Source organism: Berghia stephanieae, chromosome 4 (genome assembly GCF_034508935.2).
Source record: "Berghia stephanieae isolate SIO BIC M18660-M18661 chromosome 4, UCSD_Bste_1.3, whole genome shotgun sequence".
Classification (NCBI taxonomy): Eukaryota; Metazoa; Mollusca; class Gastropoda; order Nudibranchia; family Aeolidiidae; genus Berghia; species Berghia stephanieae.
The window spans coordinates 75,320,781-75,336,430 of NC_088363.1; the positions used below are offsets into that span (position 1 = coordinate 75,320,781).

Sequence of the window (15,650 nt, forward strand, 5' to 3'; positions counted from 1 at the left end):
TCTCGTAACTATGGGGCTGACGAATTTATTTATCCTTGATATGAGGATGTCCGGTATCAGGATGGGTTGTTGTTGTCCATGATTATGGAATCTGGGGGAGTTTTAAGGAATTTCAGATGTTTACGGATATGACTAACATCCGTTTGTGTGGGTAGAATTTTGCTTCGTTTGCTTGATTTTTGCCTATAAATGCCAGAGTTTTGAGCAGTTTCTTCAGACCACTCAGCGGAGTCTTTTAGGCTCATTGTCTCAAAAGAGACCAGACAGCGGAGTCTTTTAGGCTCATAGTCTCTAAGCGATAACCACAGCGGAGTCTTTCAGGCTCATTTGTTTAACTCTTGTGTAGAGTTGGATTAAAGTCTTGTGTAGACTTTGTAGTGCTCAAAGTTCGAGCTGAAACACGTTTTGTGTTAACTCTTGTGTAGAGTGTGATTTAAGTCTTGTGTAGACTTTGTGGTGCTCAAAGTTTGAGCTGAATCAAGTTGTGTTATAACTCTTGTGTAGAGTTTGATTAAAGTCTTGTGTAGACTTAATTTGTGATTTCAATAATCTGTTCGGCTCTGGTGAGATTTTGAATAATATGTTGTGATTACAATTATGATTGTGTTTTGATATCAATATCATAATATCACTTTAAATTTTGATTCTCAATTAATTAATCGGATAATGAAATTAATTGTGTAATATATTCTTGTTGTAAAGAAAATAAGCTTTTCTTGCTATAAAGCAATATTATTTCATATCTACAAAGTAAAGCAATATTAATCAACATTAATAAATTGATTTGTTAAAGTAAAATAATATTTACTCATTTAAAGTAAACATATTGAGTGAGTTCGAATATAGATAGAGTTATATTCGTATGATTATCATATTATAACAAAATCATTTTCTTTCTTTAAAGTGAATGAGCCGTTGGAGGCTGGGCTTTAACAAGCCAACTTTAGGCTATACGCTCATAGCTTGACACTAATAGAAACTGAACATTTGCCTGTTTTATAAGTTACCTGTGAAGAACCATTTGCTTATTTTAATATCAGAACATTGAGAAACAATTGATCTGTTTATGAATACTGTGAAATCAGAACAATTTCAAGAAGAGACAAATTAACAATATTAGAACAACCTTACAGTTTTTGTTGAATATCAAGGACACTCTTTTGGCTTTCTTCTACACGTCTGGATTGTGTTTAGTTAGTTAGTTAATTATTAGTTGCCTGTATGACTGTGATGGTTGCAACCTATCTGTGAGATTGTCTGATGTGGTAGCGGTTTGGTAAAGTATTGATAATTAATTGATTTAATTATATATTTTCATATCGCTTTCATATCATATTCATCATCACACCATCTCCATCAATTTGTCATCCATCCATTTGATTTCATACTTATGACATCTATCATTTCATCTTCATATCTCATAATATCTTTGTTATATTGTAATAAAATATATCTTCATTTAGCTTCAAAACCTTTATCAACGTATTGTGTTTGGTTATTGATCGGTGTCGTAGCTTGAATATAGCACACATAAACAAGGTTGCAAACTGCGCTACATAAGCATACGGTTTACGTGCGCACTTTGTGACATAATTTGGTGTCAGAAGTGGGATTCTTATTGTTGTGCATTCAAGAGACATCGCGACCAAACAATTGTTGAGACAGGTTAGGGAGTTGTTTGAAACTTGAGATAGATAATATCTTTGAGCTTAAAGCAAATTGGTATCCATTTAATGGTTATAAGACTGTCATTATACGCAAGGTGTAATACAAGTTATTCTGGTAATTTTCATTTGTTCGGTTCTAAGTTGTCAGTCATCTGACATAGTGATACGGATCACTGACTTAGCGCGAAAGCGGTACTCGCGCTGTAAAGCCTCCATTGTCCCCCCTCTCCCTTTTGTAAGGAACGAAGGTGGTTGTTGGGGTAATTTGATTCCGTGTTTGTTTGTTTGTTTTTAGGTGTTTAACGGCGCTTTCGACACTATTTAGGTCATTTAAGCGCCCGTTTCTGTCTTTCATCAATCTTTTATCGGCCCCGAGGGGCAACAGCTGATCAAAACGTTTACTGTTGTAATAAAATCTTTATAAAATCATAATAGTTACATGTTTGTTAAGTAAAAATATCTATTTACAATTTCTGCAGGAGTTCACATTCCTGCAGATACTTTAAAATTGTAAGCGGATCGACCGACTGGAACAGAGACTTCAAGTCTCTGTTATCATAATGTTGTGACCTTATCTGTTCTAATTCTGTACATTCAATTAAAATGTGTTGAACTGTCAGGTCACAGTTACATGTTCTGCAGAGGGGTTTTTCATCCCTCTCAGAAGGAAACGGTGAGTGAGGGCAGTATGTCCGATCCGGAGTCGAGTTATTTTTACCTCGTCTCTTCTTTTTAGCCCCGAGTTGGGTCTGGGGCCGAGGTCACTTTTAATTTGTTTTAATTTGTTATGTACATCTCGACTCCAGGATCGTTCCCATTCCTTTCGGACATGTTTTTTTATATTGATTTTTAAATCCGCGTGTGGGATTTTACTGCCCTCTTGTAATTCTTGGCTCACCGCCTCTTTTGCCAGTCGATCCGCTTCTTCGTTCCCCTGGATACCCACATGACTAGGTACCCAGAGAAAACAAACTTTCTTTTTTTTAATAAATAATTTATTTGCACCTTCCAAGATACTTATGAGTCTTGGATCGGTGCAATAAAAATTTGAGATCCCCTTTAGTACGGACAGCGAGTCAGACAAGATCAAGAATTTATTTTTATTCGATCTCTCAGCCAAACGGAGAGCATTTAGGATTGCTCTCGATTCCGCTGTAAAGATCGAAACATTTCTATCCAGGCGAAGTGATCCTGTGCCTTCCGATGAGTGATAGGCACATCCTACTGCATCTGCGCTCTTTGAACCATCCGTAAATATGTGAGTATGGTTTTTGTATGTTTGTAATATTGCTTTTAGTGTCTGTTTGTAAATATGTGGGTCTGTTTGTGATTTTTCCAGTTTTGTTAGGTCCAAATTTATGTTTGGTCTATGTATGGACCATGGTGGTGTCTTTGCCTGGACGTATGGGTGTATCCTGTCTAGACTGATGTTCATGTCTGCGATGTCTTTTTTTATTCTGTAACCTAATGGTGGTGTCATTTTTGGGTGCTTTCGAAATTTTTCTTCTAGTGTCCTATCCATGTAGTGTACATGTTTGTGTGCTGGGTTGTCGTGCAGCGATGTGACCTTAGTAACATACTGGAGAGCCAGTTTTTTCCTCCTGAGATGGAGAGGTGGCTCATCTGCCTCAGCATAAAGGCTTGCCACTGGAGAAGTGCGGAAAGCCCCGAGTGCCAAGCGCAGTCCCTGATGATGAATTGGGTCCAGCATGCCTAAGTAGGATGGTTTTGCAGAGCCGTATACAAAAGATGCGTAGTCCAGTTTTGATCGAATAAGGGTTCGGTATATCTTTAGAAGAGTGTTTGTGTCCGAACCCCATTCCATGCTCGACAGAACTCTCATTATTCTCATTGCTTTCATGCATCGCAGTCTGAGATCTTTGATATGGGCGAGGAAATTTAGTTTCCTATCAAAGATCAAACCCAGGAATCGGGCTTCCTCCTTTACCTCAATTCTGGAATTGTTGAGATAAAGGTCAGGCTGTCTAATGCAGGTGCGTTTTCGGCAGAAGTGGACAGCTACTGTTTTTGATGGGGAGAAGGAGAAACCATTGAGATTTGCCCACTCCGACAGTTTGTTTAGTTGGAGTTGTAACTGTCTCTCAATGGTGTCCATACTCGATTTACTTCGATAGCATACAAGAAAGTCATCAACATATAAGGAACAGTCAACATTCTGTCTCATTGCATTCACTATTGAGTTTATTTTAATCTCAAACAGAATGGGAGACAGAATGCTACCCTGTGGAACTCCCTCTTCCTGATCAAATGGATCAGAAAAGGTGGATCCTGCTTTGACCTGAAAGGATCTGTTGTTTAAAAATGCTCTGACAAACATTGGAAGGTTTCCTCGTAGACCAAGATTGTGCAGATCTTTGAGGATTCCGAATTTCCAAGTTGTGTCAAAGGCCTTCTCAAGGTCAAAGAAGATTGCTACCAAGTGCTCACCTTTGGCAAAGGCCTCACGAATGAAGCTCTCTAGTCGAACAAGGTGATCAACAGTTGATCTGTTCTTTCGAAAGCCACATTGGAGGTCGGAGAGGGAGTTGTTGTGTTCCAAGTAGAACATCAGACGCTTGTTGACCATTTTCTCCATCAGCTTGCATAGGCAGCTGGTGAGGGAGATTGGTCGGTAGTTTGAAGCGTCCGAATGGTCTTTCCCAGGTTTTGGGATTGGAATCACGGTGGCCAGATTCCAACTAGGTGGGAAAGTCTGTGTTGTCCATATCTTGTTATAGATATTCAAAAGGACAACCAGACTATCTTGTGGAAGATGTCGGAGTATTTCATAACTGATGTTGTCAGGACCCGGTGCTGTGACATTTGTGTCACGGAGGCAGGCACCCAACTCCTCAAGTGTAAATGGTTTGTTGTAGTCTTCAGTGTTTGTAGATGTAAAGTTTATTGGTGTGTTTTCTGCGTTTTGTTTATGGCGCAGAAATTGTGGTGTGTGGTGTGCAGACGAGGAGCTGTGCGCCAGCCTCTCGGCCAGAATGTTGGCAATGTCTTGTTCTGTTTCAGCCACGGATCCATCGGGACGTGTCAAGTGATTTAGTGAATCACTATCGGATCCCTTCAGTTTCCGTAACATCTTCCACACCCTATTCAGGGGTGTCTGGCTATTTATTTTTGAGACAAAGTTTTGGAAGGATCTCCGTTTGTTTTCTCGGAAGATCTTCCTACACTTTGCTCGTAGTTTCCTAAATGTTGCGAAATTCTCAGGGATTGGGAATCTCATCGCTTTCCTATATGCTTTTTTCTTCTCCCGTAGGGCCGCTCGACATTCCTCTGAAAACCAGGGATTGTGTTTTCTCGGTCTACCAGAGGTTGTTGGTATTGTCGAGCTGCAGATATTTGTTAAAATATTTTTGAATTTGTCATAGCTGTCCACCTCTGTCGTAAGGAGTCTGTGACACTCCTGTGAGAAAGTTTCCCAATCTGCTCGCCGTACACTCCAACGTTTGGGCTGTGGGGCCCTTGAAGTCGGGGTGATGTCGAGGTAGACTGGAAAATGGTCAGAACCGTGATCGTCATCGATCACAGTCCAGGAGAGATCTGGAGCTAATGTAGGATCACAGAAAGTGAGATCGATGGCAGACGTGGTAAGATTGTGAATATTTACCCGTGTTGCCTCGAGACCGTTTGCCAAGTATACATCCATTTTCATTATGAAAGCCTCCACTGCCTTTCCCCTCTGGTTTGTGTCTGTGTTTCCCCAGAGAGGACTGTGAGCATTGAAATCTCCCATTATCACATAGGGAGGGGGGAGTTGGTTTAGAACTCCCTCTAGCTCGGCAGACTGGAGGCGATGATCTGGTGGGATGTACACAGAGCAGATGGTGATTGGTCTGTGCAATGTCACTCTCACTGCTATTGCCTGTAGATTTGTTTTCATAGGTATCAAGCGGTGGGGGGTGCTCTTCTTCGTGAGAATTGAAACTCCCCCACACGCTATCTGGCCATCAGAGTGAATCAGATGATTGGCCGTATATCCTTTTACTGTGTAGTCGTCTGCTGGTAATTTTGTTTCCTGCAGACAGACTACATCAGGATTCCTCTGGAGGAGGAGGTCCAATTCTGTTCTATTTGATCTGATCCCTCTGATGTTCCAGGAAATTAATCTTGTCTGACTAGGTATCCTAATTTTTTGTGGGGAGGTTAGGCAGTATGCCTGCCTTCAACCCTTTTACTTTTATTCTCCTAGGAGGAGAGACTTCCATAGGAGAAGGAGGCCCTGTGGAGGGCCTCTCGGTTTTTTTAGGGCTGAGTTTTTTTGAACCCTTGGGATTTTTAGGTCCCTCTGGGTTCTTAGATTTTTTGGGGCTTTGAGGCCCCTCAGGGGGATTTGTGGATCCCCGACTGGTGTTGGTGGCTCCATATTCTGGGAAGGGGTGGAGTTTTGTTTTTGGGGGGATAGAGAGGGCTCACGGGAATGGAGATGGGGGGTGGGTCCAACATCCACGCCCATGAGGGGGAGAATTTTTTTGTTTGGGGAAGGAGGGGGGGTGGAGGTCGCCTTGGAGGTGGATGTGGAGGGGGCTGCAGGTTCCACATCTTGAACCTCCAATGTGTCAAAAAGATTTTTTGACACATTTGCGACCTTGTTTTTAGGTCTTGATGGCTTTTTCTTTTGAGGACTGTCTTTTCTAGTCTGTGCGATTTTGCCATGGCTGTTTTGGTTATTACCAGCAGCCCTGGCAACTTCTGCATAACTCTTGGCAGAAGCAGCGACCTGCCGAGGGGGGCAGATCACTGCTTTTGCCTGAGCAAACGTACCGCCGTAAGTGGCTCTGTATGTCAAGATTGCCTTTTCTTCTTGCCACTTAGGACAATCTTTCGAATGTGCTGCATGCTTGCCTTGGCAGTTCAGACAACAAGGGTCCACTTTGCAGTTTTCCTCATTGTGGTCTTCTTTGCCGCAGCGGGGGCATGTAGCTTTACGGCGGCAGTTTGTTTTAGTATGGCCGTACCGGTGGCAGTTAAAACATCTCATGGGGTTCGGGACGTAAGGCCGAACCTCCAAGTCGAGGTATTCAATTCTTATTCTCGACAGGGGTCTCGGGCTGTCAAAAGTCAGGATCCAGGTGTTGGTCTGGATTGTGCTGTCGCCGCGGCGGATGCTAACCCGCCGAGCTTCGACAACACCCTCCAGTTCCTCAACCATCTCCTGCTCCGAACAGCCTACCAGATCTCTGCTTCTTATGACACCTTTTGACCTATTGAGGCTCCTGTGAGCCTCAACGGTGACTGGGATGTCAGAGAATCTGGTACATTTCAAGAGGTTCTCACTCTCTTGTCGACCCTGCACTTGTATCATTAAAGTGCCAGAGTTGTTCCTGTTCACTGCCTTTGGTGTACCGGCGCCATTTGCTTTGAGTGCCTTGCTGATGGTGAAGATACTCAAAGTGTTAAGTTTTATGTTTTCCTCATTCGGTTGAATTACCAGGAACGGCGAGAATTTTGGGGTTGCCATTCCTGGTAAGTCATCAAGAGTCATCGGGGCTGTAATCTTTCTTTTCTTTCCTGTCTGGGGTGGGGCTTTAAGGGGAGAGTTTTTCATATTTTTGGCCATGATAAATATACGTTTTTATTCAACCCGGCTATATTGTGCCCACTAGCACGGCTCAGTCCCACACTTGGGGGGTAAGGCACTCACCGAAGCTATACTCCTCAAGTCTGGCCTCCTCTTGTCCTTCCATGGTCCTTGGGAAAAAAAAAAAAAAAAAAAAAAAAAAAAAAAAAAAAAAGGACTCGAGGGGTGGAGTTGGGGGACGTCCCGCCTCCAGGCCTTTCTCTCGGATTGACCCTAATCTTTGCGTTGCACAAAGACTGACTGCTGATTCAGAGATGACAAACCATGATTAAAAAGAAATTTCATGGGGGACAGGAACTAGATATGGTTTTAAATCTAGTCCTTCCAATCTCTTTGCCTAAATGGAGGGGAGTGCCAAAAAATAGATTTGGCATCTCTGCGTTGGGTAGCTCGGGCCATCTACAAGGTAGGCTACCCACCCGTCTTTAGAGACGCGTCAAGCCAAAGAGGAGTGTTGGGGTAGAAACACCTCGCAAGGTGAACCCCCCTCAGCCTCCAGGATCAATAGCTCCTCCTTATCGGGGTCCTCTCGGAACTGCGCACCCTCAGCAGAAAGGTGCCTGCTGTGCAGGATTTGGAAAGGAATATCTCCTCGTTGAACCTATTTCAACGGTACAGGGTATAGAGATACTGGGGGATAGAAGACAGTTAAGAAGGCTTGTTTTCCTCGGTTCTCTCTCTCTCTCTGTCCTGGCAACTCAATTTTGATAAGGAAGGGAAATTTGGAATCATTGGGGAAATGGGGTATGGAATGGAAATCATAGCTCAAATATGGTAAAAGGGGGTGGGATTTGTGCTATGCCATCGCCTTCCCTTGCTCTCTTTAAACTGAAACCGTCATTCCTCAAAACATCTTTTATATACTACGTTCTTGGGATTTGGGGGAGAAAAAGTTTGGGGATGATTGCCAGGACAAGAAAAATAGCAGAATGGGTGAATGAAGCCATTCTCATAAAAAGGGCTGGGGTATGGGGGTCTGTGGAGCCACCATGTCTCTCTCGCCAGTCGGGTGGTTTTTCGTTGGTTACCACCAAACCAGAATGGCTCTTTTAGTCGCCTTCTACGACACGCATGAGCTTACGGTGGCTCAATTCTTTTCCCTCTCAGTTGAGGGACCCCGGAGACCACACGGGGTAGTCTTAGGGGGGAGATATGTAACGAAATGCTTCCGTGTAGGCGTCAGTTTACGACAGGATGTACGTCGTCGTAGTATTAGTTGTTGTTGTTATTGTAATCCCTCCGGAACAACCCTTCTTTTGTTGATACAGGTCGTATCAGATCATGCACCTATGGCCCGGAAGTTTGAATTAAACTACGTAGTGTGGGTGTTATTGTGAGAAAGGCATCAATCTTGTTTTCTCCGTAAACTTATAAGCAAAGTAGGATCCCTGTATTCTACAGGAGTGACTTTGTTATGGTATGGCTTGATTGATATCTCGTAACTATGGGGCTGACGAATTATTTATCCTTGATATGAGGATGTCCGGTATCAGGATGGGTTGTTGTTGTCCATGATTATGGAATCTGGGGGAGTTTTAAGGAATTTCAGATGTTTACGGATATGACTAACATCCGTTTGTGTGGGTAGAATTTTGCTTCGTTTGCTTGATTTTTGCCTATAAATGCCAGAGTTTTGAGCAGTTTCTTCAGACCACTCATCGGAGTCTTTTAGGCTCATTGTCTCAAAAGAGACCAGACAGCGGAGTCTTTTAGGCTCATAGTCTCTAAGCGATAACCACAGCGGAGTCTTTTAGGCTCATTTGTTTAACTCTTGTGTAGAGTTGGATTAAAGTCTTGTGTAGACTTTGTAGTGCTCAAAGTTCGAGCTGAAACACGTTTTGTGTTAACTCTTGTGTAGAGTGTGATTTAAGTCTTGTGTAGACTTTGTGGTGCTCAAAGTTTGAGCTGAATCAAGTTGTGTTATAACTCTTGTGTAGAGTTTGATTAAAGTCTTGTGTAGACTTAATTTGTGATTTCTATAATCTGTTCGGCTCTGGTGAGATTTTGAATAATATGTTGTGATTACAATTATGATTGTGTTTTGATATCAATATCATAATATCACTTTAAATTTTGATTCTCAATTAATTAATCAGATAATGAAATTAATTGTGTAATATATTCTTGTTGTAAAGAAAATAAGCTTTTCTTGCTATAAAGCATTATTATTTCATATCTACAAAGTAAAGCAATATTAATCAACATTAATAAATTGATTTGTTAAAGTAAAATAATATTTACTCATTTAAAGTAAACATATTGAGTGAGTTCGAATATAGATAGAGTTATATTCGTATGATTATCATATTATAACAAAATCATTTTCTTTCTTTAAAGTGAATGAGCCGTTGGAGGCTGGGCTTTAACAAGCCAACTTTAGGCTATACACTCATAGCTTGACCCTAATAGAAACTGAACATTTGCCTGTTTTATAAGTTACCTGTGAAGAACCATTTGCTTATTTTAATATCAGAACATTGAGAAACAATTGATCTGTTTATGAATACTGTGAAATCAGAACAATTTCAAGAAGAGACAAATTAACAATATTAGAACAACCTTACAGTTTTTGTTGAATATCAAGGACACTCTTTTGGCTTTCTTCTACACGTCTGGATTGTGTTTAGTTAGTTAGTTAATTATTAGTTGCCTGTATGACTGTGATGGTTGCAACCTATCTGTGAGATTGTCTGATGTGGTAGCGGTTTGGTAAAGTATTGATAATTAATTGATTTAATTATATATTTTCATATCGCTTTCATATCATATTCATCATCACACCATCTCCATCAATTTGTCATCCATCCATTTGATTTCATACTTATGACATCTATCATTTCATCTTCATATCTCATAATATCTTTGTTATATTGTAATAAAATATATCTTCATTTAGCTTCAAAACCTTTATCAACGTATTGTGTTTGGTTATTGATCGGTGTCGTAGCTTGAATATAGCACACATAAACAAGGTTGCAAACTGCGCTACATAAGCATACGGTTTACGTGCGCACTTTGTGACATAATTTGGTGTCAGAAGTGGGATTCTTATTGTTGTGCATTCAAGAGACATCGCGACCAAACAATTGTTGAGACAGGTTAGGGAGTTGTTTGAAACTCGAGATAGATAATATCTTTGAGCTTAAAGCAAATTGGTATCCATTTAATGGTTATAAGACTGTCATTATACGCAAGGTGTAATACAAGTTATTCTGGTAATTTTCATTTGTTCGGTTCTAAGTTGTCAGTCATCTGACATAGTGATACGGATCACTGACTTAGCGCGAAAGCGGTACTCGCGCTGTAAAGCCTCCATTGTCCCCCCTCTCCCTTTTGTAAGGAACGAAGGTGGTTGTTGGGGTAATTTGATTCCGTGTAGGAATCTGGGAGAATATTGTGTTGGTCCCGTGTGAGGATCTGTATTAAATCATTTGTTCTGACTTTCTATGCACATTAGTAAGCGTATTTTAGTCAAGATATTTGTTGATTCTGATGAAGAATCTGGGTGAAGATATTTGTATTGATTCTAGAAGAATCTGGGTGAAGATATTTTGTTGATTCTAAGAAAGAATCTGGGTGAGGATATTTTGTTGATTCTAAGAAAGAATCTGGGTGAAGATATTTTGTTGATTCTAAGAAGAATCTGGGTGAAGATATTTGTTGATTCTGGTAGAATCTGGGTGAAGATATTTTGTTGATTCTAGAAGAATCTGGGTGAAGACATTTTGTTGATTCTGTGTAAGAATCTGGGTGAAGATATTTTGTTGATTCTAAGAAGAGAATCTGGGTGAAGATATTTTGTTGATTCTAGAAAGAATCTGGGTGAAGATATTTTGTTGATTCTGAGAGAGAGAATCTGGGTGAAGACATTTTGTTGATTCTAAGAAAGAATCTGGGTGAAGATATTTTGTTGATTCTGAGAGAGAATCTGGGTGAAGACATTTTGTTGATTCTAAGAAAGAATCTGGTGGAGATATTTTGTTGATTCTAAGAGAGAATCTGGGTGAAGATATTTTGTTGATTCTAAGAGAGAATCTGAGTGAAATATTTTGTTGATTCTAAGAGAGAATCTGGGTGAAGATATTTTGTTGATTCTAAGAGAGAATCTGGGTGAAGATATTTTGTTGATTCTAAGAGAGAATCTGGGTGAAGATATTTTGTTGATTCTAAGAGAGAATCTGGGTGAAGATATTTTGTTGATTCAAAGGGAGAGAATCTGGGTGAAGATATTTTGTTGATTCTGAGAGAGAATCTGGGTGAAGATATTTTGTTGATTCTAAGGAAGAATCTGGGTGAAGATATTTTGTTGATTCTAGAGAGAATCTGGGTGAAGATATTTTTTGATTCTAAGAAAGAATCTGGGTGAAGATATTTTGTTGATTCTAAAGAGAATCTGGTGAAGATTTTTGTTGATCTGAGAGAGAATCTGGTGAAGACATTTGTTGATTCTAAGAAGAATCTGGTGAAGATATTTTGTTGATTCTGAGAGAGAATCTGGGTGAAGACATTTTGTTGATTCTAAGAAAGAATCTGGGTGAAGATATTTTGTTGATTCTAAGAGAGAATCTGGGTGAAGATATTTTGTTGATTCTAAGAGAGAATCTGGGTGAAGATATTTTGTTGATTCTAAGAAAGAATCTGGGTGAAGATATTTTGTTGATTCTGAGAAAGAATCTGGGTGAAGTTATTTTGTTGATTCTGAGAAAGAATCTGGGTGAAGATAGTTTTTTATGATTCCGTGTGGGGAATCTGGGTGAAGCTATTTTGTTGATTCCGTGTGAGGAATCTGGGTGAAGCTATTGTGTTGATTCCGTGTGGGGAATCTGGGTGAAGCGTTGGTTCCGTGTGAGGACCTGTATTAAATCAGTTGTTTTGACTCTAATATACGTCTATATTAAGTCAATGTTTTGATTCTGTGTAGGAATCTGGGTGAAGCGTTGGTTCTGTGTTAGGACCTGTAGTAAATTTGTTTTGATTCTATATTTGAGTCTATATATAGATCAATGTTGAATTCCGTGTAGGAATCGGTATTAATTGCCTGTTTTGAATCTGTTTTGGGATCTATATTGACCGCATATCGTTAATAAGGTTACTTGTAATACCACTTTATTCTACGTGAAAGTAACATTTACGGCAACAGTGTCGATAAACATATTGAAGTTTGTTTATTTGAATTTGAATTGGTTTGATTAATTGTCCTAGAGATGGATGTGGAAAGATTAATTAAACCTGGAGAAAAATTGGAGTTAAGGGGTGAAGATCTCCGTGCTTGGGTGACAGCCCAGTTACAAGAAGATGAAGAGAGAAAAGAGAAGGAGAGAGAACGTGCCAAAGAAGAGGAGGAGATAAGCAGAGCACGAGCTCAAAGGCAAGAAGCTCTGATGGAGAAAGAGCTTGAACTGCTTAGGTTAAAGTCGGAGTGTCAGGCTTCCTCCAACAACGACAGTATGACAAGTGACATTCGATCATTTACTCATGCTCCCACTGTTAAGAGTCCTCGACTTCCATGTTTTGACGAAAACAAGGATCATGAACCACCGAAATGCATGACACACGGCAAGGTGGAGTTGAAGTGTGGATGTGTGATGCCGATGTTGTCTGTTGAAGGAAGGGACAACCATGAGCCCAAATAATTGTCGAGATCGATGTGATCTTGAGGCATTTCGATGATCTAACTAAATGTTGTACCAAATTTAGTCTTAGGGGGGAGATATGTAACGAAATGCTTCCGTGTAGGCGTCAGTTTACGACAGGATGTACGTCGTCGTAGTATTAGTTGTTGTTATTGTAATCCCTCCGGAACAACCCTTCTTTTGTTGATACAGGTCTTATCAGATCATGCACCTATGGCCCGGAAGTTTGAATTAAACTACGTAGTGTGGGTGTTATTGTGAGAAAGGCATCAATCTTGTTTTCTCCGTAAACTTATAAGCAAAGTAGGATCCCTGTATTCTACGGGAGTGACTTTGTTATGGTATGGCTTGATTGATATCTCGTAACTATGGGGCTGACGAATTTATTTATCCTTGATATGAGGATGTCCGGTATCAGGATGGGTTGTTGTTGTCCATGATTATGGAATCTGGGGGAGTTTTAAGGAATTTCAGATGTTTACGGATATGACTAACATCCGTTTGTGTGGGTAGAATTTTGCTTCGTTTGCTTGATTTTTGCCTATAAATGCCAGAGTTTTGAGCAGTTTCTTCAGACCACTCAGCGGAGTCTTTTAGGCTCATTGTCTCAAAAGAGACCAGACAGCGGAGTCTTTTAGGCTCATAGTCTCTAAGCGATAACCACAGCGGAGTCTTTCAGGCTCATTTGTTTAACTCTTGTGTAGAGTTGGATTAAAGTCTTGTGTAGACTTTGTAGTGCTCAAAGTTCGAGCTGAAACACGTTTTGTGTTAACTCTTGTGTAGAGTGTGATTTAAGTCTTGTGTAGACTTTGTGGTGCTCAAAGTTTGAGCTGAATCAAGTTGTGTTATAACTCTTGTGTAGAGTTTGATTAAAGTCTTGTGTAGACTTAATTTGTGATTTCAATAATCTGTTCGGCTCTGGTGAGATTTTGAATAATATGTTGTGATTACAATTATGATTGTGTTTTGATATCAATATCATAATATCACTTTAAATTTTGATTCTCAATTAATTAATCGGATAATGAAATTAATTGTGTAATATATTCTTGTTGTAAAGAAAATAAGCTTTTCTTGCTATAAAGCAATATTATTTCATATCTACAAAGTAAAGCAATATTAATCAACATTAATAAATTGATTTGTTAAAGTAAAATAATATTTACTCATTTAAAGTAAACATATTGAGTGAGTTCGAATATAGATAGAGTTATATTCGTATGATTATCATATTATAACAAAATCATTTTCTTTCTTTAAAGTGAATGAGCCGTTGGAGGCTGGGCTTTAACAAGCCAACTTTAGGCTATACGCTCATAGCTTGACACTAATAGAAACTGAACATTTGCCTGTTTTATAAGTTACCTGTGAAGAACCATTTGCTTATTTTAATATCAGAACATTGAGAAACAATTGATCTGTTTATGAATACTGTGAAATCAGAACAATTTCAAGAAGAGACAAATTAACAATATTAGAACAACCTTACAGTTTTTGTTGAATATCAAGGACACTCTTTTGGCTTTCTTCTACACGTCTGGATTGTGTTTAGTTAGTTAGTTAATTATTAGTTGCCTGTATGACTGTGATGGTTGCAACCTATCTGTGAGATTGTCTGATGTGGTAGCGGTTTGGTAAAGTATTGATAATTAATTGATTTAATTATATATTTTCATATCGCTTTCATATCATATTCATCATCACACCATCTCCATCAATTTGTCATCCATCCATTTGATTTCATACTTATGACATCTATCATTTCATCTTCATATCTCATAATATCTTTGTTATATTGTAATAAAATATATCTTCATTTAGCTTCAAAACCTTTATCAACGTATTGTGTTTGGTTATTGATCGGTGTCGTAGCTTGAATATAGCACACATAAACAAGGTTGCAAACTGCGCTACATAAGCATACGGTTTACGTGCGCACTTTGTGACATAGACGGATGAGTTTTCTGGCCTAAAAAAAATTATATACGGGTTTTTGTTTTGTTTTTCAGACTACGGCATTATTGTTTACAGCCATGCTCCAGGAATCAGTCGATTACCGAGTCGATCTTCATATGGGGAAATGGAGAGAGAAAGAGGGATACATCGGGTAGACTTTAGTTTCTTCTTTCATAGGGCTTTGAATGTAAATTAAACGATATTTAATAACCTAGAGTAGATGGTGATTTATCAGTTTTTAATATTTTCTTGTGGCAACTCTATGTACATGATGGTTTGACAAATGTGGAGTCAGAATATTCTTTAGTTTTACACTGCAGTTTTACGTGGATTTACTATTGCCATGATCCCCGGCTCCCAAACTACCAGACTGATTAGGTAATTGCGCCCATTTCTGAAATTTGAATTTCAGTTCATCTTGTTTAGAAAGCAGACATAAGCTTTTAACAAATGGGAAGAAAGAACGCTGTGCTCAAGTGACATGACTTGAAAGATAACGTCAAACACAATTCTTAGAAGATGTGAATGATTGTAGTAACTGTGGTATAGCAGGCCTCTTTCATCTTTATTACAGAATGCGTGATAGACTGTACCGGCAATCATAGAAAGATTATGAACATTGATTTGCCCTCAATTGTTCCAATGTAACATTATTGTTGCGGGAAAATAAAGGTTATTAGGAACAGGCAATCGCCTATTATACTTATTATACTACTGTATTGCATTTTTCGATTTGGCAGTAATTCTCTGTGTCGATGATAAAAATTTAACATTGGCCTCAAGGAACAATGTTGATCCCAA

At 39.4% G+C, this 15,650-nt stretch overlaps 2 protein-coding genes across 7 annotated transcripts in view; one reads left to right on the forward strand and one right to left on the reverse strand.

Annotated features, from left to right (window-relative positions):
* The window catches only part of LOC144971247 (uncharacterized), a 14,953-nt gene extending 225 nt beyond the window's left edge, over positions 1-14,728 (forward strand). The window contains exons 1-3 of the mRNA XM_078911809.1: positions 1-563; positions 9,598-10,907; positions 10,965-14,728. The exon at positions 1-563 is cut by the window's left edge and continues 225 nt beyond it. Of these exons, the coding sequence (XP_078767935.1) occupies positions 12,465-12,893 (429 nt within the window). The 5' untranslated portion in view covers positions 1-563; positions 9,598-10,907; positions 10,965-12,464 and the 3' untranslated portion in view covers positions 12,894-14,728. The remainder of the gene's footprint in view (positions 564-9,597; positions 10,908-10,964) is intronic.
* Positions 1-15,650, reverse strand: part of LOC144971248 (neprilysin-1-like) — a 124,237-nt gene that overhangs the window by 19,676 nt on the left and 88,911 nt on the right. The window lies entirely within an intron of this gene.